Below are 27,364 nucleotides of genomic sequence, written 5' to 3'. Positions count from 1 at the left end.
CCAGATGCTGCGACTCAGACATGAAGAGTCTCTTTTATGTTGCTTGGAGGTTTGTTTAAATTGTTTTAATTTGATTGGGGGCCAACAGTTCCCTGGAGCTGTGACCTTGCATGTGTATGCAGAATACAAAACCTCCTTTTGATCATCTTGGTATATAACTGTCAGTATCTGCAGTGTACATATGCAAACCACTGCCCTTCAACCCTCATCCACCCCACCCCCCCTGCCGATTCTCACGTGACACTGTATATGAAATGGTTTGTTCATCTTGTTAATATGCTGCATCTAATGATGCATATGAAAAGCAATCAGTGAGGCAGCAGAGGCTCTGCTTGAGGAACAGCGTTAATAACTTAGGGAAGCAGGAGATTGCAATGCCCCCGCTGGCTCCACAGACACACGTACACATATTACACACAGTTAATTCACAATATGCTGCATTCAGCAGCATTCTGTTTTGCTATACACTTCATTTTCCATGTATGACTTAGTGGTTTAGTTAAGGTTGGGATGCCTACAGTACACACATCTTTTGTACACACGGGGATGTTTCTGTGTGTTTTGCATATTGCATCATTGTGATTAGACACTTATGGGTTGGCCTGTTTTTTCGGTATACAGAATAATTTTGGTGTCATGGCATCTGCTCTGTAGTTGTGTATGTGTAGGATCAGTGAGAGCAGTGTACGCTGTAACCTGGCTGTGTGTAGTGTATAGACAAGCAGCTTCAATAATTTACTCATCGCCCATTCGAGCTGAACCCACTTTCACACCTTGCCAGCAGCAACAGCTCGATCCCTGCATCTCAGCCCCCATTCACATACTGATGACATTTGATGGGTGATAGTGTAAACATGGATAAATGTGTTACTTAAACTCTCCTCCTCGTTGTGTATTATTTTAAATATAATTGACACAAGTGCAATATGTACTGATGTTATAGGCTATATATAGGTTTATGATATAAATGCAAAACATTACATCATTTTTTGTCGCTTCTGCCTATGGTGCATTTCTCAGTCAGCACAAATTCTTCAGAGGAAAAACCCATGTACATAATTTATGTGAATAGTTGGTACAGGCCTCGGAGATCAGAGCTGCTTTGCTGGTTAAAATGCTGATTAACAACCTACATTATCCAGTGTCTCTTTTTCTTGTTATCAGTCACTGAACATCAAAATTTACTTGATAACTTAAATGTTCTGTAATGAGCAAAATATTAGTGAATTCATACAATCAGTTGTATGCAGCTGTGGCTTTGGATTTTATTAGATTTTTAAACAAGCTTTGGTCAAGTATTTCAGTCTATAATCCTAATAGTTCATTAGTCTGAACAATTCTCTGAGGCGTTATGATTAGTGAGACTGTGCTGCTCTTTAGTACTCCTTCACTGCTGTAGTTTTAAACTGTAGTTTTTGGACTGAAGACCAAACAGCTCTCCAGTAGCTTTTTCATTAATGCTGTTTTTCTCTCAGGCTAGTTTGTGTGTGTTGAACATGAGATGTCCAGCAAAGGACCATCAACTTGGCTCTATTTATGCCAATTTCCTATCATCATCCTCATCCTCATAGTGCCATCCATGCCTTGATTAACAAAGATACAATGCTTTTTTTCGTTTGAGGATGTAGAAGACGTGCATGCCGTGCCTCTCTTCAGCTGTGTTTTGACTGATGTGGGCAAACAAGGCATGACAGGTCCTTCCAAATTGAAATGTCAGCCATCACGTTAATTCCACAGAATCAGTGTAAGAGAGAGAGAGGGAGATAAACGAGGAGCGGGGAAGTGTTTTCACCAAACCCATGATCCCTTCTGCCCTCCCCCATTCTTGTTTTAATACCCCCCCTTTAATTTTTTATTTATACACAGCATCTCCAATTATTCTGCATCGCCATCTTTCTCCATTTTCACATTCTACCTCTCGAGCAGACTCTCACCACCCTCTCTCTCTCTCTCTCCCCTCCCCCTCCTCCTCCCCTCCTGTCTTCTCTCTCTCTCCCCCCCCCCCCCTCTCGGTTTCAGTGAGCTGAAGCAGGAGCTGGCGGAGGAAGGCAGCAGATGCTCCATCCTCTCCAAGCAGCACCGCTTCAACGAGCACTGCTGTATCCGCTGCTGCGCGCCCTTCACCTTCCTGCTCAACCCCAAGCGCCAGTGCCTGGACTGCCAGTACAACGTCTGCAAGACCTGCTGCACCTACAACAAGAGGGACAAAGCCTGGCTCTGCTCTGCATGCCAGAAGGGCAGGTTAGTGTTTTCACACACATTCACATACATACCGGCGGCGGAGACAGGAGGGATTAGAGTAATGACAGAGGAATGAATGGGGACGAGAGATACGAGAGAAGCTGTGCATTGGTAAATTGGAGGACACTGAAATAGGGGGGGAAATTGAGATGGAGAAAAAATTAAGAGGGGGCATTTATGGAGAAAAAAGAAGGGATTGAGAGAGGAAGAGTACTAAAGCAATATGGGCACTGAAGGAGACGTGAGGGGGAAAAGTGAATGAATGAGAGGGAACGCAGGACTTTGACGGAGTCAGCGCTGCAAGGACGGGTGTTTTTAGGATTTTGTTTGATTTATGTTTTGGACTCTTATATTATTTCTAGTGGGAAATAATTGCTTTCAGCTTTAGTTTTCCTGCCTTCTTAATATTCCTGGTAGTTGTACAGCATAGGAGGGAGAAGATGGGGCCATTAAGGCAGACAGTAATGGAAAGGGGGATAGAAGAGGGAAGGAAATTGAGGGAAATGTGTGTATAGTCTAAGTAATGTGTGTCTTGGGGTGAAAAGAAAATATATACACTGCTGGAACACGGCATAGACAGAGAAAGATATAGACACAGAAGGGCAGAGAAGATGAATAATCATTCATGTATCAGTTTTTTTTCAAATATTTGAAACAAGTCCAATTTCTTTGGGGAAATCTTTGTTTTCTTGATGTTTTTTATTTCCTTCTGCTTGTTTTGAGTCCCCAAATCACATCCCTGCTTACAAACTAGAAATCAGGGTTTTCAAGAAAAGAGGAAGAGAACGTACATTTATGATTTATAGAACAAAAAATCTGTGGAGCAGAAGAGGCAGGGGAACACGCTACAGCTTGGTTTTATTTGAATTTGTTACAAAACTGTGTGTGTGCATGTGTCTGGTAACGCTGTATATACAGGCATATCTGCCTGTCCAAAGCCTTGGGAGTTGTTCTAGTGCCCCGGCTCACCATTGGATGAATATTAAGCTCTGGGCAGGGGTGGGGGGTTGGAAATACTATAACGCTGAAGTGGGTGAGTCAGTCTCTGTGATGAATTCATAGCAAAATCATTTGTGAGCTTGGGATATTAGATAAACGAAAATGCGTGATATGTACATATGACGGTAATGTGTCTTCTTAAGGGTTTATATGTGGCATTGCCATTGCTTTTAGCCAGATTATCATTTTCCCACCTGAGCTTCTGCTTTTGATACTAATGTCTTCCTAAACAAATATAATATGATACTCCACAGGTCCTTGGTGTAATGTCACAAGGAAGACATTGAAAAGACAGATGCGGGTGTGTCGGTGGTGGATTTTCTGCCTGTTTGTGTGTGTTAAGGTGGAGTTGGACAGGACTGCAGAGCATGACAAAGCTGTCCAAAAATGTGTTGCCCCTCCGCTTGCCCTTATTTCTTCCCCTTAATCCCGCAGCTCCGTCTCTTTTTTGTCTTTCATTGATTTTTGCTGGATGGTGTATTGAGTTAGACCCGCTGCCCCGAGTCCTGGTGTATGAGACAGGAGGGTGGAGGAGTGGGAGCAGGAGAGACAGCGAAGAGGGGGAGGAGGGAAAGGGATGATGGCAGTCAAAAGAGGTGGCAAGGTTTGCATTGATCATCTTTTCCCACACATTCTCCTTCTTTTCCCTGTATCTTTTTCAGCGTGTGTCTCTGCCTGGGGCTCAGTAATGTTCTCATTAGGGGTTTAGACTGAGTCACAGATGGGCCTGATGTCACAACATTGCCGTCTACCAGCTACATATAAATACAGCACTTTTCATTAGCACATTAAAAGGGTTTAAATCTGGTTTTAGCATGAATTACTCTCTCCGGGTGGAGTCGTGTCATTTGGAACAGTGATTTACAGCTTGCACAAGTGTTGAGCTTGAGGCTAGGAGCCCTAAACATTAGTTTGGAAATAGCTATTAGTCTACTGTAGGAGTGGATGATTGCAAAGAAAAGGCATCGATTTGATGCTAAATAGACTGTAACTGTTGGGAAATAACTGTAGTGAGAAAGGATGCTTTCTAAAAGAAGAGGATCTATTTAAAGGGGAGTCATTGTGCAGTAAATACAAGGCTAATTAAGTCATTTTTTCTTTCATTATTTCCAATATTTTTAAGAGAGAACACATAAAATGAAATACAGCATCAGTCTAAGTAAAGCCAAAAATCACAAGTAAAAATAAAGTATTTTATTCATTCACAATAAATCAGCTCATCAGTATCTTCTCCTGAATGTCAGTGGGTTTTTGGCTCTTTTTTTAACCATTTCTCAGGGAATTCTGAATCTAAATGCTAAATCAAATCGCAAAGGGAAATGCCAAATGGTCTCACTCACATGCACCGGCTGTCCATCAACATTCACAGTGGCGTGGCCACGCTGCTCGCAAATGCGATCTGTCTAGGGAAAGCAGATTTGTAATCATCGCACACATGGACACACTCAAAGGCTATGGTCACCCACTCACACATGGATGCACATAAGAATATATGCATGTACATCCAGGCAGACACAACAAGCAAACAGACATGTGAGCACATACATTGATTATATGTTGGTTAATTACATTTATGAGAAGCTGTAGTTTAGATGGACATAATCATTGATTGGTTGAATGCTTCAGTTTTTGTCAGCTGATATGAGATGTTTGTTGATGACAGATGGTATATAAAAAAGAAAAGACTTAGTGAATCAGCAGCTTTGTCATAACACCTTCCTAGTCTTGTAAAACACACACACATGCTCACATACCTGCACCAAACACAGCTTTCCCTCCTGAGTGAGTGGGACAAGCATGACCATTTGCAGTCTGGTAGAATTAACAGCATCCTCAGCCCATGGTCCACAAGCAGCACACACATTCACACACACATACCTAACACACAACGATGGTTCGATAAGAGAAGTCAAAACATTTTTAGTGGAAACTGAAAAGTAATTTTATTCTTGTTTTGGCTCCACACCCAAAGCAGTGGGGAGAATTTTAAAGGGAAGAAGAAGGTCAAGAGCGAACGGAAGAGGGGGAGGGCAGGAAGATGAAAAAGATTGAGAGGGACTGACAGCAGAGGAAAGTACTTGTCCCAATTATTCGAGGGGAAATGCCATTATATACTCCTTTTGTTTTGACTCTCCCATTGAATTGTTCCTCTTGCCGTTTTATTTCCCTGCTTCTCCCTTTCTTTTCCTTTCCTTTCTACTTTTTTATTTTTGGTCCTGTCCTCTTTTATATTCTAACACTGCTACTCTCTGTCACGCCCCCCCTCTCTCTACCTGATGAAGTCTCCATTTGCCAGATTTACATTTGAGCTACAGCACCACTCTGTGCTTAATCTGCAGAAATGGGCCGCTCTGTGCCTCTCTATACAGTTGTCAGGCCATAGAATGATGTACCTATATATACAGTGTGCGTGTGTGTGTGTGTGTGTGTGTGTGTGCGTGTGCACACACAGAAATAGCAATACACTAAAGTGACAAACTGCTCTTACCACTTTATGACTTTCATAATCTCATCCTAAAGCATGAACGCGAGGAGATTATAGCATCTGCTGCAGACCTATACTATACTGTACATATGCACAAACACACACACAAACAGGAGAGGCTTACACACAAGCACATGCGCATTGTATACCCAAGTGCACACATGAGCCCACACACTCATTTTAATTCAATTGAATTACCTTTTTTGGCATTAAATTCCTTTTAAAATATTTTAATCAGGGTGACTTAATTCTCCATTCATGGAAGTACGCCATTATACTCTGGATAGGGGTGTGCACTGCAAACAGTCTGTGAACACACATGCAAACACAAACACAGAGACGCACACACCTCTCTATCTACAGAAACATACATGCACACACACTGCTGCAGTTATAGTGCGACATTAGCAGTCTGTTTTATTTAACAATGTGAGTCTGAGCGAGCACGGGCGCTGTCATGGTGATGTAACCACGCAGCTAACAGACAGCTACACAAACACAAACACTCACAGGCATAGCACAAAATTCTGGACCCTGTACACAGGCATTTTCTATGGGCCCCTCCCCACATCCACAGCTATTCATTCATTCTGCACACACACATACACACACACACAAGCTGGTTCCTTGTGATGGGGCTGCCTTCTTCTAAAGGCCAAGAAGCTGATTGTCTTGGGGGCCTCAGGACACGAGCTAACAAGCACGTATAAACACTCTATAGTCACAGTAGCAGTTTAGTACTGTAATAGTTTATTTAACATGCAACCACAGAAATGCACACACTCACATTTACAGATATTGCATGCATGTCACATCCATTTAATGTTACAATAGCAGCTCCTGTCACTTTCTCAGAGACCGTGGATACAGGAGGTGTTGCTGTATGTTTTCAGCTGTAAGGAGAAGTGAATGGATGGTTTTTACCATATCAACATGTTCATCAGAAAAACTGTCAATCACAAAGCAGTATGTTGATAATCCAGGTGCTGATCAGCATCAGGCCACAGAGATGTACCAGCTCTGGTCTGATCATGTAAATCCTGCCTTTTTCATGGCATAAAAAAATCATCTTTTCAATTTAACAAAGTGTGCATCAGCAGTTATGGAATGTCTGTCTTTTCTCAGTAGAACATATCCAGGCAATTTTGTAGTTTTCCATTAATTTAATATAATAATAACTGACATTTGTCATCTTGAGGCTATTTCTTCCCCTTTTTCATCAACTTCTTCATTTAACTGATTAATATTGTAGATGTTTTGTTGCTTGAATGAATCTACTTGTTGCTACATGCTGCTGTTTTGTTGTTGTCCACAAAATTTTAGATTGAAATCCTTTGAGCTTTTAAGAAAAGTAGACCCTATAACTCTTTTCATTGATTTTCTCAAACAAACTTACAAATCCATAATCCTTTTTGGCATACTTTAACAGGTTGAGTTATGTACAACCACACTGGCTTGTTAATACAAAGTATTGAGAGCCGGAAATTAACCTAGTGACTTTTTCCTTGGACTGCAGAGTTATTATGACCCTTCACCTTTCTGTCTGCTTCTGTTCAATTCACCTGTCTCCATATTAATACCCCCATACAAAAGTGTGCATTTATGTATATTTTGTGTACTTATTTTAACATCTCAAAATGATCCCACAACAATGGCAACCAATGTGTGCCTATAAAGACACCAGTGCTATAAACTCCATGAACTCTCTCTTGTTGCTGCCAGACAAGCACCTGCGGCTAGGAGAGGCAGAGAGTCTCAGTGTGATCTTTTTCTGTCCTCCTTGCAGGGGTATTTTTATCAGTGAGCAAGACTAGTCTTAGACAGGGAGGGTCTGCCCTACAGCACCAAGCTGCAGATGAAATGTGTGTACACCGCCACTAACATCTCGGGTTTAATATGGCATTTACATGTCTGTGTCTGTTTGTGTCTTGCTGCTTGACTGCTCTGTGTTTTTGTCTGTTTTTTTAGCAGCTGGATGGATAATGGATTGCAGGACTTATTGTTATGTGTTTTTAATAAAAAAGCAAAACCGCAAGCCTCAGTAGAAGAAGAATGGAAGTCATTCGTCACACTGTAGCACTATCAATTTGCAGTAGGGAACTTTTAAATAGCACAAGGCAACAAAGTTGATGTGTGTAGCCATATTTCAGGCTGCATTCACAGCTACCTACATGTAAATGTGCTCAGGATTTATAAAGAACTATTTAATTCCAATCAGCACACAAATTGACTAAATCGGGTGTCTGAACATTCCCGTACTTGCAGGAAGCTTTTCATCAATTGAAACAGTTTGAAGAACGTAGAGTGCAGCTGAACCAACTTGCAAACCCCTCATCTTTATGAGCTGCAGGCACAGGAAGGAGAGCCACTAATCACCCTTTCTCCTTCCATCTCCGCGGCCTTGTCTCGTGTCCAGCCCAGCTGACACAGGAGCCACTGGTCGATCGTAACTCTTGACGATGATTTGCACTTTATACACAGTTGGGCATGATAGCAGGCACGCACACACACACGCGGAGAATATTGCAAGTTGCACGCCCACAGCCGACAGGTGATTTAGGTTCAAACATTCTCATGGTGCTCCCGACTTAGCTTTGACTAAGATCTTTTTAAGTATATTGGTCTCATTAATTGATACATAGCCTAAATCAGAAACCGTGCTTGAATTTTACTCATGCAATTTGTGCATTTCCTTTTAAAACTAATTACTGCTGAGTTTTCAGCCTTGAAGCAATCTCGGTGTGCGCAGTACCTATCTGTGTGTATATACTGTGCTGTGTATCTGTGTGTGGATTCCTGCATTGTAACTGCTCCCCATATTGTGACTCCATGTGTCCCATGAAAGCATTTTTCTCTGTAGGGGTTGAGGTTCGATAGCAGGTAATAAATCACTGCTATCCATGTGAGTACACACACATGCACAGAGATAGACAGACACACACACACACACACACACACACACACACACACACACACACACACACACACACACACACACACACACACACACATAAAGAACCTTGAATGTTCCCTCTTGTGGGTGTGTTAATTTCTGTCAGTCGTGTGAATACTGTTGTGTGTGTTATTTTGCATATATTCATTAATGTCTCTCTGACTTCACTGGTCAGCCTCCAGCTCCCAGGTCTGGCCAGCTCCCAGGTCTCCTGCGTGTGTGGGTGAGACTGAATGAGTTGCACCTCTGATCTGAGAACCACTCCAGGTCCTGTTGTGAACCCAGTTACAGTGAAGCAGCACAGTCTGCAGTTCCTGAGACGTGTATACCTGCAGGTTTGTTGGTAATTCCCATCATTTCGTGATTGAGGAAGCAGACGGCCAGAGCGCTCCACGTGAACAAGGTCATTTGTGGCTCACACAGCAGGTGACTGGAAATCTCATTATTCCTAAATCGGTTTATGCAGTAAGTTGGTTAGTGAATCAGAAGCTTGTTGATCCTTGTTGTTTTTATTGTGGGTTAGTGGGATTAGAGACAAACTGTATGCCACAGAGTGGAGCAAGATGCAGGTAACACCCAAAAACACTTCCACTCTACAGCTTGTAGTGGCCTAACACCCAGTAATGCTGCTTTTATAGTTGTGTTGCATTCAAGGGTCTACATCTCATCTTGCTTTGAGCCTAATTCCTTTCTAGATGGGGGGTGTTGTGAGTACCAGAGAGTTTAGAATGTTACAGGAACATATTTGATTCAGTTTGTCTCTGTAACTGACAAGTCTCCTTTTATTTATTTGAATCATCATAATGTCTAACTTTAATCAATTTTTGCTAAGAAATCAGTATAGGCTATATATCCTTGGTGTTTGTTTTGACCTGTACTTATTTGCTCAAAATTGGGGGGAAAAAAGAAATTTAAGTTTAGTTTAGTTTTTTTTTTCTGCCATGATGGCGCCCCCTACTTTAGTGTCCTCTAAGGGGCATGAATTGTTGGTTCTAAGTGACATTGTCTATACTTGTAATTTGATTGGTGTAATATCTGTGTGGACGGAATCTAAAAATAGTTCATAATAACATATTAACCATCAGCTAACCAGCTGGGGGGCTGACGTTAGCCGTTGCTCTGTGATTTGAGCACTAAGTGCTAAGGTTACAGAACTATTTGTTGCTGTAGTTTTGACAGTCTGGTAATTTGTCATCACCTCAAGTGGACCAACGAAAGACATACAGCTAACACTAGCTAGACCTAGGCCAATTTCCTGAAATGGAAATACGGGCGGGGGGGGTGGTGGTGTCCGTAGCATACTTATCTAAAGATATAAAGATGCCCTCATACTTTATTGTGAGAAGACGTCGCTGTCACTCACGCTTCGACCAATGAGAAACGCGTTCTCTGTTTGGGTAGTGGAACATGACATGACAGATGGGCAGGAGGGTTTCCTTCTATCTCATACAAAGTGCCTTGTCTTAATAGTCTAACCTGTAATATTTCTCTCCCATAGACTTGCACTGAATTTATTCTCAAAACTATGGAACAAAGCGCGTCCCGTATAAGTTCAATACAGAACACGTCTTTTAGTTTCATACACTATGGGTTCTTCAAAATGTTGAATGTTGTAAAGGGACGTACATCTTAAATCAACATTTGTGGGGTTATACAGGGCTATGACGTGCTCCAGTCAGTTAGCACACCACAGAAGTTAACAGCGCCTCTCCAAGCAACGCCGGCCATATGTCAGTCAGCTCCTGCTGTAGGAATTGCCCACCCTGAGGCCTGAAACTTAGACACTGTTTTCCTCAAATATGTCCAAAAATGTTTTTTGTCCTCTTTTGAAAAACAGGCACAATAGCTACAGAATCAATATAGTTTAGATTTCTTTGCACAAAAAGTGAGAAGAATTCAAATTTCAGTTGTACTTTTAATGCGGTAAATCAAGCGAAATATATTCTTCAAGAAGGTTAAAACAGACTTTAGGGATTTATTGGCAGTTACTGTTTGACACAACGCTGATGCATTGCTGCTGGTAAAGAACACTTTTGGTAAAGAATTCAATTATGTTTTAAACATGGCATCCAAGGTCATGACGTTTAATCCATCTACAAAGGAATTAGAAATTTGAATGTCTGTATTGAATCTCTATTCGCTCTGAATCCTCCCCTCCTCACACTATTGGCTCTGGACTACAGCGGCTGGTTCTGCAGATGTGATCTATCAAAAGCATCTCCAGCATGCGAGGCGTCCCACAGCGCAGCCAGTCGTGTCTCATATCCTAGTAGGCTGACAGGAGAGGATGTGAGCTGCATGATTGGCAGATGAAGTATCTGCTTTCCGATTAAGAATTAAGTTTGATGTCTTTCACTGAACTTTAAGATCACTATTGCTTTTTGTCCTCCTCTTTTTCTTTCTCTATCTTTTCTCTGTATGAATTTGGCCTGAAATGATAGAAATCTCTCTAAGATGCTGGATGAATAGTAATCTTTCTTCCCCTCCTCTAACTTCACCCCTCACTTATTTTCTCACTCTCTCGCGCCTTCATCCCTCCCTCAGGCAGATCACGCTGTCTGATCTCCTGCCACTGTGAACTCTCTGTAGCATAAAGAAATAAGATATTGGCACCGCAGGATTTTCATACTCATTACACATTCCTCGCCTGTCAACCCAAGAGCTCCCTTTTAATGGAAGAGAAATATTAGTAAAAGAGTAGAAATATTTTTTCCAATATCCTAGTATTTCCATTTTATACTGTTAATAATAATAATGATAATAATAATAATAATAATAATAATGATGGCTTTAAGAGTAAACTAAAAATTGTTTTATAAAAACGTCCAGCTTCATCATAAAAGACAGTACATTAGTTGTTAATAATGATTGATTGTACTTAATAGTACGGTAGCCTACTTTAAAATGGATTCTAAAGGAGACTGGAAGCCAGTGCAATAAAGCCAAGATTGGTGTGATGTGTGATAAACACTTTGTTTTGGTCAGTAGTCTGGCTACTGAATTTTGAACAATTTGGAGATTAAACTTAAAATTAAGTTTCCCTGCTGCCTTTTAAAAATATGAGTTAACTGAAGTAAGCTTGATTAGTCGGCTCATGACTAATTCTTGCGTAAAACTAACTTACATAAGTTCACTGAACTTGAGTTCATTCAATTTAAGATATTAACTTCAATCAACAACAGTTAGTCAACATTTTTACTCTTTACTCATTGCATAGAAATTGACTCAAATGGAGACTCACCTTTATCATGGTCAGCTTTGTTTTGATTATTATTAGAAGAAACAACCATGACTAATCTTAATATGTACTAAAGACACAGCAAGCTTCCATCATGTCTATTTTCTTCAAACAGTGCCTGCTGTGAAGTCTGCTAATATGCTGATCAAACTTAATTTGATGAGTGAAGTGAACTCTCAGCTGGACATTCATTCAACTCATCAGTTCAACTCAAATGTTCTGAGGTGGTCTCAAAATTAGAAATTTTGACTTAATTTGAAATTAATAAAATGTATATATTTACATTAAGTTAATGATAAAGGATTAGTTGATTCCACTAAATTCCTGTATGATGTTTTACAGTCGACCAGAACACAGAGAGGAGAGTGATCCAGCTGATTGGTAATAGGATGCCATCAGTTCACAGAGTTTGCCAGATGTGGCTAATCTGAATGTGTGTCATGACGTGGATTTTTTTCTCAGAACTGTAGAACTACAAATATTCGTAATCGTGGCACATTGTGATGAAGTCATGGATCATATTGGAGCATATTTTATTGGCCATTACTCATAACGCACCAGCATGTCGAGAGTGATGATGGGGCCTGAGGCACGCACATTCATTCATGTCAACTACCAGGTCAGTGTTTCTGGAGGCTGGAGTGTGCTACCAGATTAATTATAGACTTTTTAAATATAAATTAGAATCAATTAAAGAGGAGGCGTCTTTAAATAGAAATATGGACCACACAAACACTTTGAGTGAATGTGAAGAAGGTGAAGACAAATTCATAATGGATGGAATAAATGGAAATACACACACATACACCAATTTAAACGGCTGTTGAAAATGTATTTAATGAAACAACTAAAAATGTATTTAATGCAGAATAATGCAGAATTATGCAGGATAATTAAATTAATGTATTAACAATATGCATTTTAAACTTGCTTAGCAATAGTTTTTCAATACGTTTAACAGTTTAATCAATTAAGCAATTGATAACTAACCACTAAAAGTCTGATTGTTCCCGGCACACACTGACCCTTATAAGAATTACCATAGAAATGCTTGTGGGAGGTTTTTATATTTATTAATTTTTTTATTTGAACTAGTTTGACTCTTTCAAATTATGTCACTATATATTATAGTGTTCATTTCCTTTGAAAACAACTCAGAAGGCTGGCTTGTATTTACCAGATTTCTTTTAAGCATATGCACATGCATGCTGAAAAATATAATAAAACTCATGAACTTTGTGGGCTTCATGTTCTGGGAAATAAAGCCAGTGTAAATGAATAACAATTAGCTGACTATGCTAATGTAAGTATCCCACTTTCCCTGTACTGCTGGAGTTCTGAGGGACTTCAGATGTTGTGTATGTACACACCCTTATTGCATTCTCTCTCGCTCTCTGCTGCATATCAATGGCTGTGCATCGCTCCGGGCGTCTGTCTCATTGCACCTCCTCTCCCATTTTTCAGCACTTTAAATGAGGCTTAGCCGGTGCTTCGCTGCAGAGCTGACTGCACACCGCTCACCTTGTTTAGTCATGATTTCCCACCTGAACAAGGAGTGTTGTTTGATCTCATTTGTTTAAAATCATCTGATGTGTACCTCCTGGGCTTCTGGGACTAGCAGGTTGGTGCTGGCCGGCTCCCTGTATGCTTGTCTGCTTGCCCTTGTGGTCAGCGCTGAGAGTTCGGTCTGGAAACTTCCTGCATATTTTTCTTGCATTAGTCCTGCTACATTTTATAAATAATTGTGTTTTCTGCGATTTGTTGTGACAATTTAGTTAAGGAGGTTATTTTTTCAGTTAATTAATTAACTTGAATTAATCAGTATATTCATAAATTCTTCACAGAACCATCTGTTTGGTGGAGTAAATACAGAAAGAATACAGAACATTTGCCATAATTGGAAACTCTCCATATGGAGAACTGTCGATTGGCTTGTCATGATATGTACAGTCATAAGTCAAGCATAAGCCCTGTATCAGTATTACAATAACAAATAGCAGACTGAATTCCTGTATGTTTCTGCTGCAGAGGCCAATAACATGCAGAAAGTTACAGATTTCTGCTTTAACAATTTTACAAAAATTGTGTGCACTAAAAACAGAATACCTTACCATAACAAATATGAACAGTTCAGTATTATTAAGCTGTTAGCAGTTGAAATACCACAAGAGGTAGAGTGGCCCAGAGAAACCAAAACAACTGGAAAACAATAGGGATCTCTCTCCCTCCCTCTCTTTCTCTCTCTGTGTCTTTTTGGGCTATTTGTTCAGAGCAGCAGCAGAGGAACTCGGGTGATGCTGTCTGATTCAAACGGGATCAAAGCAGCCGTTCATATCAGGGCTGACACACACACACACACAAAGTGAGATACACTACGTGTACATCCTGCATGAGAGCTCACAAGAGCACACAAGTTCACACATACACAAACAGACACATAAACTGTGAATCTATCTGGTCTTGTTATAATTTTTTTCAAAGGAGCTTGTGAGGTCATTATGGACATGTGCGTGTGCGTTTGCCTTATTCTCTTCACACATGTGTCTTCTGTGTGTAGGGAAGGATTGCTGCTTGTCTTTTCTCCATTTCATACCATTGTGAATTGAAATTGAAAGAAATTTGAAGATATAACATTTGACTTGAAAGAGAAATACCCACTGTAAGGGTATGTCTCTTTTTTGTGCCATTTTATAAACTAAATGATAAAAAAAAACAAATGCTAATCCTAACTGAAGCATCATTCATGATGGAAATAATTGTTTCAACCTTTAATATAGAGTACTGCTGGGCCTTGTTAATGCAGTATTCATTTGGTTGAGCCTGGGACAGAAGACAGTCTTTGTTTGCAATTGCTACAGTCCACATAAGCTGGACACTAGTATATGCATAGCAGAACAAATAACATATCAAACTAACACACTTTGTGAGTGTAAGTGCCATTTGTGTCAATGTGTATTTGCTCTCACCTGCAGAGGTGAGTGGTGGAAGCCCTGCAGGTAGCTTCTATAGTGCCTGCCTGAGTTGTAGATTCATGCATTTTGAATGAAGGTCTCTCGATATATCTTCCGGTCCCTCTCACTCTCGCTCTTTTACTCTTGCTGTCTGTCGCTCTCTCATTCTGTATCTGTGCTCTCCTCTCTCTGAGGCGCTGAATCTTCTCCACTCGTCTTCTGCTGAGATCATTTTTTACGCCACCAAACAGCCGCAGGACGCACATCTCCACACTCTGTTTGTGTTTACTTCAACATTTTCTGAAGCGTACTCATCTTGGGCAAATTGGTTTCAGCAAACACTTTTCCCAACCAGAGTGAGTGAGTGAGTGACTTTGATATCCTCTGAACCTGCCTCCTCCTCAGTCTGCTGTTGATGCACTGATGGTAAATATCAGATTGCCTGCCTACCTGCAGAGGACACGCACTGACGTAATGGCTTCCACCTGGTGTCACTGCCTCAAATACCTGCAGGCAGATAAACACACATACCTCGGTTGTCTACAAGCACACAAACGCACAACTTCTATCCAACACGCACGGATGTAACACAACATGTAGGACAAAGTAACAGCTGCAAAAAGCATATTCAAACATGAACAGACGCAGGATTCTGAGTACAAAGACAGAATGAAACAAACACAATGGCAGACAAAGACACAAGGGGACAAACAAGAAAGGAAAGGAAGAAATGAGGCTGAGTGTAGGCTAAACACGTATTTGGGTAAGCTCGTCATGCACACTAATCCCTTTCCTCGCCACCTCCACATGCCACAACACACACAGAGCATTTCGCCCTCATCCTGTATTGGCTGTAGTTTTATTGTGTAATGGAATGGAGGAGACAGCGTTTGGGCAGCAGTAGCTGTGAACTATTCAGCCCTTTTACATTTTATACATTTATGTGATGTTTTCTTTCAGTAAGGAGTGCAGCAGTTACAGCCACAGCACAACCCTCGCTTTGCTACATAAATAAACATGAACCAAGCAGAAAACTTTTTTTCCAGCCAGTAGTTTGATTATTCTATTTTGTCACTTGTCTAAAGGTGCCCTGTGGAGTTTTTTTGTAAACAAACAAAAGTTAAGTTTACATTCAGTGTTACTCACTAAAACACAAAATGTGTACCCTTGAGGTCTAACAAACATGTAGAGTGCATTTCCTTCATTAAACCTTTGCAAATCTGATTATTTAAATATATTACATCCAGTATCGTTTACATCCATGTTTAGCAGCGTGCAGTCTTCTTCTTCCCTGCCTTTGCTGATACAATGCAGCATATCTTGCCCTGTTACCGCCACCTGTTGATCAGTGGAATAGTGTAAAACCATTGGTAGGAATGTGTACCGCGTCACTTGTCTGCACACTTGCATATGCGTCCTCACGATACAAACAAAACGGAGACCCACTCATAGAAAAGCAGCTCCATAGTGCTGCTAGATGTCAACAACTCCACAGGGATCCTTTAATCTCCAATATGAGTATAAACACACATACTCTAGGAAACACACATATATTAGTTTGTCTATCATAAAGTGCATATTAAAAATGTCCTGTTAAGATGTTTTATTGATATAATCATATTAATATTACTTCTCTATTCATATCACACTTATTAACAAGCAAAATTACAAAATGCTTCACATAAAATATCAAAATAATAAACAGATAATAAAACAGTTGCACAAATCAGAATCGGCTTTATTGGCCAAGTATGCGTAAACATACAAGGAATAAGCACCTGAATCACTTTCATATAAAAGTCTGTCAATCTGACTGTGTTAGACCTAGTAGCATTCAGCCTGGCAACATAAGTCGGAATTAAATGTCATCATGTTAACAAAGGCTACATCAGTACACACTTATCTTTAATGAACAAAGAAAAATAGAACCATGAAACATTGCGAATGAGCCCATTTTATGTTGTTTAGGAGATTATTCTCCTGATAGATTAGTCTATAAAAAATTCCCCTTGTGCTTTGGGGCAAAAGAGGTAAAAAATAAATAAAAGAACACCCTTGTATAACCACAATAATCATCTGACCAGCAGTTTCCCTTAAGTTTCAATTTCAGTCAATGCTAACGCTTAATATAGAGCATATGGGCAAATAGGAGTCCCAACTAAACGTCTTCCCTGTTTTGTGAAGCACTTTGGGTTGCATCTTTGCATGAAAGGTGCTATATCCAAATAAAGTTATTATTATCATTATTGTTATTGTTATTCTATCATTGTGCACTAGTGAACATTATATAATAGGCAGCAGAATTATATAATAAATGATGCAACTGATGAAAAAATCAATTAGGCATTTAATGAGAAACTGGGGCAAATGTCCCTCGTGCTGACGATGGTCATTAATTAAGGCTTCAACACCAAAAGAAGTTTTAAAACCCATCAGTTACGCATAACATAAAAACACTCTTCTTCCTTTTGTGTATCACTTTCACTGCTTCCTCTCGTGCCTCAGGTGCCAAATATCGCACAGGCATTGTGGCTCTTTCTGTAATGGTTCTATTATGTCTGAATAAAGCCTTAATTAATATTAATGTAAAAATCTCCTTTGTCTGAATGGCAAAAGGCCTTTACTGATGAAGCCAGCAATGCTATGTATTCCATGTCTGAAAAGAGTTTTCAGTAAGTGACATCGCCAACAGCCTGCAGTGCAGCTGCATGTCTGTCCATACATTGACCTACCCAATCTCTTTCAGTATTGACTTCGCCCTCAGATGGAGAGTATCACCTTGATGTCGGCACTGATCACACTCAGAGGTCAATGATAATGATCAAAACAATCTCTACAGAGAGGCAGAGAGAGAGAGAAGGTGTGTGTACACCCCCGTCTTCCACCCTCCACCACCCCTGCTTCATGGCTTCCATTACTCAGTGTGATGGCATTAGTATGAATAATGCAGTGGTCCCCTGCCATGGCCTGGAGTACGATGTACGCCTGTGTGTGCACGCTGACATGAGAGAGAGAGGGCAAAGGTTCTTATGAATGATCAAAGCCCAGCTGGAATAAGAACAGCAGCAATGCAGAAGCTGAAACAGCAGTGTGTTATAAACTGGTCATCCAAATGAGCTTAATCATTGAACTCATACATTCCCCTCAACATGTAACCCCCATACTAAGCTGTCATTATTATCCAGCATTTCTATGTTTAATAGTGTTTACAGCTGAGCTTTTTTGCCCTGGGATGTTTTTACATCCTAGGCTCCTCTAATGCTGTTGAGGGATATTTTATCCTAATGAGGCTTACATGGGTAATTAAAAGGCTAGCTAAAATGTATCGTAGATAAAAAAATGAAATAGTTTCAAGGCCAGAATTTGTCCACTCACACTGTGGTACATTCTTTCCAGGGTGGTATTGTGATCAGTAAGTCACGCGGGGTAGAGTTGACTGTCACAGGGGCCATCGGTTGATGAATGGCGCTGTATTTCGTCTATATGGCATCCATCTCCACATGCAATTTGTCATCTTTGCCCTTACTTCACACCATCATCCTTAAGCAATATACAGTCCTCTCATATGATCAATAGCCTGGTAATACAGTAGCCATCTGTTCATGACCACACTGTTACAGTCTGACCACCATCATTTACCTTAAACATAAAAACCAACCCTTTGAAAATTTAGTTTTTTAGATTTTAACAATAATATTAACACTCATAGAACCCATTCAACAGAAGAATTTCAGAAACACACTGTTATTGACCTAAAAAATTTGACACATTTCTCTTCTGAATATCAAAATGTATTTGGTAATCTGTTACACTCTACTGTATTGAGAAACTCTGATCACTCTCTCCAACTTATACAAGATATCAGGTTCTGATGGGAAATAAAGACTGAGAGACATGAATGAAGGGACGAAAAAGTGACAAAGTGCAAAGAGGGATGGATGCCAAAGGCAGCAAGGTTCGAGTCAGAAAAACAAAGGTCAACAGTGGCTATTAATGGTATTTCAGACCAAAGTAAAAGGCAGAGAGAGATTTCTCCTCCTCTGTTGGTGAATGATTTCCTTCTCAATTCCTCCATCTGTCTCTGTCACCACAAGATCAGTGATGGCACAGAGAAAAACACCACGCTGTAATTGGGAAAGGACGGATGAGTAAGAGAGAGGAGGTAAATGTATGTGTGCCTGTAAGTGCGTGTATGTGCATGCATCTGGTGTGTGTGTGTGTGTGTGTGTGTGTGTATTTGTGTGCTTGTGTGTTTGTGATCCGTGTGCCGAGCATCAATGATTCATCGTCATCCGTCTCCCACGCCCTGTCTGCCAGACTGAGTTGGGACCAGGGGTTGTTTGCTCTGTACTAGCTTGTGTGTCATATGAGAGCTCAAGGTACGGTCACATTTGCCTTCGGTCCAATGAAACTGCCCCACACTCAGCACCGAAAAAGGTAATAAAAAAATATTGAGCAAAGCGATAACAAAAACTGTAAACATTCTGTGAGAGTGATGCAGCAATTTGTAGTCTAGTGCAATTTACAAAACAGGGTGATGGCACACCACAAGCATAATTACCCCTTCACTTTCAAACCCAATATACATCAACACAACACTGTTTCTTTTGGCTAACCATACAAATTTACAAGTTGAGTAAAGGTGAGCTTCGACCTGTGAGTCAGCTGGATCTTGCATCTTGAATCTCTGTCACATGAGCTTAAAGACTGATGCAAGTGTGGCCACGCCTTTACACTCCATGTCAGGGGACGAATCAGTAAGAGATGCTAATGCAACGATGAGAACATGATCCCTCCCTGGCTTTCCAACATGTGAAAGCAGCCAATTGAAAGGGTAGAGATACTTCAAAAAAGGACAGAGGTATTGTTGCAGTTTCAAGTTTTACTTTAAAACCATCGTCAGGAGCAGGGTGACGTATCAGGACACAACAGATAGTAAATACCAGGTATGCCACTGTTCAGGGAAGGTTTATATCTGCTAATCGCAAATACTTCTTTAAGAAATAGGGTGTCCCAGTATTTACGTTGGTCTGTTATTTCTGTGTTTTTGTATATTGTCTATAGTTGAATGTTTTTTACATGAATTATCTCCAACTTTGTTCTAGGTGTCAAGTTGAAATGAACAGGAGGTTTCATAGTATTAGTTAGATATCCGTATTTGTTATATGATGTTAAATGTTCACACTCAGCACTGTTGGGTCCTCTTGTGTGTTCACATGATCTGGAAATTAAGCATCATTCAGTTGTGCCTATGAAATCAGCATTACAGCAAGGATATTTTTAATATATAAGTAAGTAATATATAACCAAACTTTTAAATACTTTAGGTGTAGGATCTTTGCTGAATGTGAAATATGAAGTCTTCTTGCAGCTCCATTTTGTTATTTTTTAGGATTTGTTGTCCCAAATGTCTAGTAAATGGTAGATAGTCCATCTTAGTGTTACTGGAAGGTTTTTTTTAAACATAATTTTATCATTGTTCATTGGATCACAAGACTAAGCCATGAGGTACTGCTGAGCCCAAGTCACTGTGCCAGTATACCTGAACTACCTGCGTCTCCCTGAGAAAAAGTAAGAACTGGATGGGAAAGTCCTGTTTTTGCCAGCCATTACACTCTGACCTGGTAGAATGGGGTTTACAGCTACCTTCAACTCACACTATCACTAACTTTGTTGCTGTGTGAGGCCAAGTTGCTGAGTAGCTGTCTCCTGTTGCCAACATGCCTGCTGTTGTGTGTTGTTGTTGTTATTCACGGTGAGAATCTTTGAGGAAGTTCACAAACTGTAGTCCCTTCTACATATAGTAAAGTTTAACAGTTGATACAAGTGTACCTATTAATACAGGCTATAGGAAAGTGGCTACAGTTTTAATTGTCTATGTACATTTTGTGATTGTGTGTGACAATGTCACTGTGTTGGACCTGTCAGTCATTTTGGGATTGATAACATGTTTAATCCTGCATTCTGACTGTTGATGGTTTGTGATTGTGTTTACATTTGGATCACAGATTGAGTTATTAATGATTCTTGGGGGTCAAGTGATGAACTATGAAACTGAAACAAACTATACAGGAAGTCCAGTGAGAAGCTCCATGTAAACTGAATGTAAACATGCAGAAAGAACTGGAACTCTGATCATCAAAGCAACAATTCCACTCTGAGCAGGTCTTCATATGCAGCAGCAACTGTTCAGACAGAATCATTTCATTTCAGACATTTCAATAGGTGACACCCCTTTGAGAGATAGAAAACTTTGAGCAGTCAGACCACTGATAGCGACAACAAACGTTGATCAGAGACGAACTATAACTGGACCATGACCTTCAAGCTGACTCTATCAGCCTTTGGTTACAACAATTGGGCCAAGCAGCTGGAGGACCGTGAGAAAGAAAACGAGGCTTTGGGCACCCAGGTCGAGATGTTGAAGGCTCACCTGCAGGGTGCTGAGCAGCACATAGCCTGTAAGGAGGAGAAGGTTGGCGAGCTCTCTACCAGACTGGAGTCAGAGACTAAAGAGAACAAGTTCCTATGGAAGCAGGTAGAGCAGCTCACCAACAATCTCCAAAAAGAGAGGAGCGTGAGCCTGGAGCTGACTGAGCAGTTGCAGCAACAGAAAGGCGCCCTTCAGCAAGAACTTGAGGCAGAGAAAAGGTCTCACGCTGAAAGGGTGAGAGTGGATCAGGAGCTGATCCAGAGGCTGAGGGATGAGCAGGACGAGCTCCCGAAAGAGAGGAATGTGAGCCTGGAGCTGACTGAGCAGTTGCAGCAACAGAAAGGCGCCCTTCAGCAAGAACTTGAGGCAGAGAAAGGGTCTCACGCTGAAAGGGTGAGAGTGGATCAGGAGCTGATCCAGAGGCTGAGGGATGAGCAGGATGCCCTCCGTCAAGAGTTGGAGACCCTGGAAACAAAACTGGGGGATCTGACATCAACCAATCTCAAGCTTGCCACCAAGCTCAAGACTGAGGAGGTGGTCAGTCAGGCCCTCCAGAGAGAATTTTCCCAGCTGAACAAAGAGCTGAAAGAGCAGGAGGAGGAGTTCCTTCCAGAGCCCGAAGTATTTGAGGAGAAGCTCCCAGAGAAAAAAAAGAGGCGCTCAGTCTGGAAAAGAGTCCGCCACTTTCTCGGTTTGAGGAAGAAGAACGAGAGGCGGGAGAAGGAGTCCACATCCAACTAAGACCTCTACACCTCAGCGGTTCAGCACCTTCCCACCATCAACAGCTGTATGCCGTCTTCATGTTCCTCCCTGTGTCAGTGTGGGTTTCCTCCAAGTGCTTTGGTTTCCTCCCACACTCTAAAGACACGAAGCTCAATCAATCGGTTTTAAAAAGTCAATAAAAACACTTCAGAATAAAATTTCTGCCTGTGTAGCTGTATTTTGTAGTAGTTCTTAAGTGGTATTACACACAACACTGAATGATCAATGTTTAAGGTCAAGTTGTGTTTGATTTGTACTGGGTTTGACATGTTTTAGAGCCATAGAGCTACACTAGTGTGTCTTTGCTTTAGTTATACTTAAATCTATAGCTGTTTCTAAAGTCACACCCTATTTACTATAAAGTGCACTATATTTATCCATTTTATTACACAGGGGACAACAGAACAAAGAAAAGAGACAAAACACAACAGAGAAAAAATTAAATAAGCCATCACGACTGCTTATCACTGCTCATCAAGTTGAGCTCAACCATCTGCAGTGATCTCTTCACAATGCTTCTCTCTCTCTTCTGACTTTTTTTGTCCTGGTGCTCATTTGATATGAGTTTGCTTGGTCTTTTGCATGGATTTATTAAGATAACTTGATGTAGTGTTGCCTCAATCAATGCACTATTCCAACAGGTGTGGACTTTTGTTGCTGCCAGCGTAAGAGCAGTCTTTCAGTCGCACAATCCTATGGTTCACTTCCTTTCTGTTGGATTTAAATTTATACTTATAATGTGCATGAGGCCGAGAGAAACTTGTGCTTAATTTCCAGCTTTTGTTTTTCCTTCACACACAAAATATTATATGCTTTCTATGCGTATGTATTTGTAAACACAACACATTTGCATTGTAAACACTAATTTGTAGGGGGGCATTCCAAGTTGGAAAAAGGAGAGAGAGAGAGCAACATTCAGTCAGACAGCACACGTGCAGTGAGACTGAGAACAAGAAGGGAGACAAAGACAGGAGTTGTGAGAAGAATCTGCTGTTCCAGCGGCGATTTTTGTTTCTTGGTTGGTGTTGTGTGACTAACTTGAGGGGAACTGCTCCCAGGATGAGGGCAGCCAGAGGCTTGTTTGGGATGCGAGCCATTCACTGGTTTCCTAATTGGTGGGAGTGCAGTGAAACGGATAACTTTATTGGCCTGTTTTTTGGCTGCCTTTCCTCCAATGAAATGCACTCAAGAAAGTGGAGGAAGGTCACAGAAACACAGGATATCACTTCAATAGGAAAATACTTACAGACATAAACACATGCTCACAGACAAAACACACACTTAATTGTAATAGAAGGTTTGTTGGGTCTATTTAAATTTCTTAATCTTTATCAGAGAAAAACAGAGGTGTCCTTTCGGCAAAGCCATTCATTAATTCATTAATATCCATGAAATGTCCTTTGTGGATATGGATGTTAAAACCATGTGTGTCTGACTGTGAGTCTTTATTCTCCATTTGTGTTTGGATTTCAGATACAAAGCACCACAGTGTTTTAGTCTTTGACAGGCAACAATCTGCACATTACAAATACTTAGTGTTAATCTGATTTATCTTCAACTGCATGCGGCCTCTCTGGTGTATAGAATGATAAAGCTCTGCTTATGTTATAAATGACACAGGTGCATTAAAGGGAGATGTCTTTAAATCCAAGGATGTGTGCTCTATCTGCAGCATAAACACAACCTGAAACCGTTCTAGTCTGGAGAGTTTTTTTCATTTCTGCTTAGGCAGCAAGCACAACAGATAGTTTATCATCATGCAAACAAGAAGTGAATCGAACTTTTACATTTCCAATGAAATCGGCCTTCCTGTGGTCATAGTAAAGGTCATTGCTTTAGACAGGCTCCTTCAGCAAGTGTCAGACCTTGATGTCTGGAGCTGTTCTGTAACCTTCTGTGAAACACTTCCCATACACTATGATCCTTTTCTGTGGAAAAAAAAAACTCTTTCACAGCTTGCTGGTTTATCACACACACACACACACACACACACACACACACACACACACACACACACACACACACACACACACACACACACTCAAACAGATCTCAAAAGAGCAACTGCAACCAAAGATGGTCTCCCTGCTTCCCCTACTTTTCCATCGAAGATCGATTCACATGGATTACATAGATTGGGGCTTTGAAAAGGGACTTCTAAATATAGATTCCGTGGAACAAATGCCTCGATATGCCTGGCCTCCACAATGCCAATCAAAACAATGACCTTTTTCTTAACATGCTCATTGTGTCAGTCATTCCCCCTTTGTCTGTATTTCCCTTTCCCTGTTTTCCTCTGCCCTCTTTCCCCCCTCCATTGCTCCTCTCTGCAGTTTCTAATAGGTGACAGTAGTATAGGTAGCTTGGTGTTGTCAGGCTGTTTCCCTCTGCTCCCTAACAGGCTGGTAAGACTGACACTTCAGTACATTGGGCTCTGACAGCTTCAGTATGCTTTTCCCCCATTGTCCTGTTTGTCCTTTTCTCAAGGACTGGGGTCTGAATCAGGTTAATGACCTTTACCCAATGCCTTCCTCTCATTGTTCACTGACTGCTTTTACATTTTATAAAGTGTACCTTTATAGCTGACATTATTATCCAGCTGAGCCTACAAAGACTAGGGGTCGGTAACTTGTAAAAGAGCATTTTTGCATGGTTGATGATTAATACATTGGCAGTTAAGATGACCGATCCTCTGATTACAGGACAATCTCAATAACAACATGGCCACTTTTAAGTATCCCTACCACCCTGTATGCTGTCAAATAGGAAAAAAACCCCACAAAAATAGTATTTTTTTTAAAAGCTTTCTCGTGCACTCATTGTGTAATCTCTAAAATCCTGTTATTTCAGTAGATTTTCATTTCCTGGCCGAGGTGTTTGATGACATTAAGAGGATAAAACCACTCCAACAGTGACCTAAAAAAAAACCTACAAAAAGCCAGTGATGCCACCTTATTGAGATTTAATTACCATCATGGGCTTTGTAGTTCTCTCACAAGACATTTAATAAATTCATTTTGTTTACAGACATGTCCCTCTTTCAGCCTCTAATCATATCATGATTTTGGCTCCACATAATTGCTCAGATAAAGGCTGCAAGGAGCTGCAGTTTTCATTATCCACACAAAATGGCCAGATGGAGAAAGACTTGAGTGGTGGAAAGCATAACTGCAGTCTATTCTGTCACTAGATTTCCCACATTGCTGGGCTGCTGCAGAGCTCTGCCTCTCTGCATGCGCCCCTTAAAATTCCATGTGGTGCTCTGGCTATGCAGAAGCAGGAGGCTGAGAGCAGATTATCCCACTTTCCCATATGCTCTATACATCCACACAGAAATATATGTAAATATACTGCAGCCTGTGAAAACCTGTCTGTGCAGCTTTGTCATTTCATTGTGACAATGTTTTGGACTCTGTGGAGTGACCTATATCTGATATCATTTTGAACAGACCTCCATCCCCAAAATGTCCCACATGTGCAGCTGAACCACAACAAATGATGTGACATCTGGCCAGCTGTTACAGGAGCCAAATTGTGCTCCATGCCCTCACCTAATTGTCTCAAATGCTGGATTACACTACAGTATGAATGCTCTAGTTTTGTTTGAATTCAGTCATTCAGTGACAGTAAAAACAACACAAATTGTGATATCTGGTAATTCAGACTGCAGGCATGTGGACACAGATGAGACATGTATCAGATTTCCAAAGTTCAAAGTCCAAATAATAAGAGACCAAATTCCTTGAAAAAATCGAATTAGAATACTTTCAGCTGCAGTCTCACCGTACCCTAAGTCTAAAACGCATTATTGATGAGTCATTATGAACTAATAGTAAGCACTATACAGGATGCTCAGTCTTTGTACTGAGTAGCATTCTTGGATTCTAGTTAGCTAACTCTCAAAGAGTTACTTTTGGATATGATAGGAAAAGTTGCTTCACAAAATGAACTGAGGTGAGGTGGGGTTCCGCTCTGAAGTGAGATGATAATAGACTATTGTAATACAATACAATGATACAGGTACAGTTTTACTGTTATTACATTCATCTTCTGATCTACAGTGGAGAAAGTGCAATCTATTGCTGTGTCAGGATGCACAGAGACCAGTGTATCAGGTGTCAGATGTTACGCTGATAAAACAGGATATGGTATTGAATAATTTACATAAGGCTCTGAGTGAGAGTAAAATTTTATGTAACATTTCAGCCTCTCAACATCTTTCTGCCTTGTCCACACAGAGAATATTAGGAAGTTTGATTATATAGCTGTCATGGTTGTTTCTAAAAAAATGTAAGGGTTACGTCTAATCTTACTTTTCATTAACTGACAGATAAATCAGTATTGGAAGTGTATAAGTGGCATAATGTGGGTCCTAAAAATCCGGACCACTGCTATGAGACACCGTGTTAGCAGTTTGTAATTAATTTTGGTCTCTCTATCCATGCTCTGTCTGAGAGCACTTTGTCCCAATATAACTCATTTCAGGTCTTCCATACTGTGCCAGAGGCTCTCCCAGCTGCCGACACATTCATTTGTAACACCCTGGATGGTGAAGGTCTGAAGGGAGAGCTGGGTGATGAAGAGGAAGAGAGAAACAGAGAAGAGAGAGAGTGGGGGAAAGTAAAGTTGACAGCTGTAGGTCTTGAAAGAAAGAGCTGGCAGAGAGGAATATATGGCAGAGTAAATTGCCTAAATTTAGACTTTTTAAAGAAACAGGTGAGTGAAGTGATTGTAGCAGAGCCATGCCATGAATCATGAATGCTGCAGTATAACAGAAACACAGTCAAAATTGTGCAAATTTAAACTGCTGTGGAACACACGCTGCATGAAAATGTGTCTACAGTCATAGGGGTCTGTTCGTTTAATGACCCTCTGCTCTGCATGGGAGAGCCTGGCAACCGCTGGGTTATCTATAAAATAGAAACAGACGCTCAGTGTTTTCTATAGACTCTGCTCATATGGTCATACTTTGTAAGGGCACACATCCTCTCTCAACATAAAAAGCCTTGTCTCAAATTAATTGATCTCTTGCTTGTTTTGGTTGCAGCCTGGCTATTTTGCCAGCATTTGAACGCACAAAATTTGGCTTTGTGCAGAGGATATTTCCAGCTGAAGTGTGTGTTTATACTGAGTGCATCAGTGTGTCTAGCAGGAACACAAATGCACACATTTAAAAGAAAAAAAGTAGGAGGAGGCAAAAAAAATAAATAAAATAAATAAATATATATATATATATAAAATGAGACACGAGAAGGTAGAGGGAAAGTAAGAAGTGATCAACATTCCAGCTGCTTACTGGAAA

The 27,364-nt window shown here is 40.6% G+C and overlaps 2 protein-coding genes across 10 annotated transcripts in view; both read left to right on the top strand.

Moving 5' to 3' along the window:
* The window catches only part of myripb (myosin VIIA and Rab interacting protein b), a 110,777-nt gene that overhangs the window by 43,669 nt on the left and 39,744 nt on the right, over positions 1-27,364 (top strand). For all 8 annotated transcript variants that reach the window (XM_044177131.1, XM_044177130.1, XM_044177127.1 and 5 more), the window contains one exon: positions 2,020-2,241. In XM_044177131.1, the coding sequence (XP_044033066.1) occupies positions 2,020-2,241 (222 nt within the window). The remainder of the gene's footprint in view (positions 1-2,019; positions 2,242-27,364) is intronic.
* LOC122866907 (trichohyalin-like) lies at positions 19,903-22,220 on the top strand. 2 transcript variants are annotated; one of them, XM_044177156.1, is made up of 2 exons: positions 19,903-21,563; positions 21,723-22,220. In XM_044177156.1, exons 1-2 carry the CDS (start codon positions 21,184-21,186, stop codon positions 22,039-22,041), a joined length of 699 nt encoding a protein of 232 aa, XP_044033091.1. In that variant the 5' UTR covers positions 19,903-21,183; the 3' UTR covers positions 22,042-22,220. The 2 variants fall into 2 exon arrangements, with proteins under 2 accessions (XP_044033091.1, XP_044033090.1); XM_044177155.1 differs by having other exon boundaries at positions 19,905-22,220.

Source organism: Siniperca chuatsi, linkage group LG19 (genome assembly GCF_020085105.1).
Source record: "Siniperca chuatsi isolate FFG_IHB_CAS linkage group LG19, ASM2008510v1, whole genome shotgun sequence".
Lineage (NCBI taxonomy): Eukaryota > Metazoa > Chordata > Actinopteri > Centrarchiformes > Sinipercidae > Siniperca > Siniperca chuatsi.
The sequence above is the reverse complement of the archived record's forward strand: the minus strand, read 5'-3'. Positions and strand labels throughout refer to the sequence as shown.

Coding starts and splice junctions, on each gene's coding strand:
- LOC122866907 (XM_044177155.1), top strand. CDS start 21,184: ATGACCTTCAAGCTGACTCTATCAGCCTTTGGTTACAACAATTGGGCC.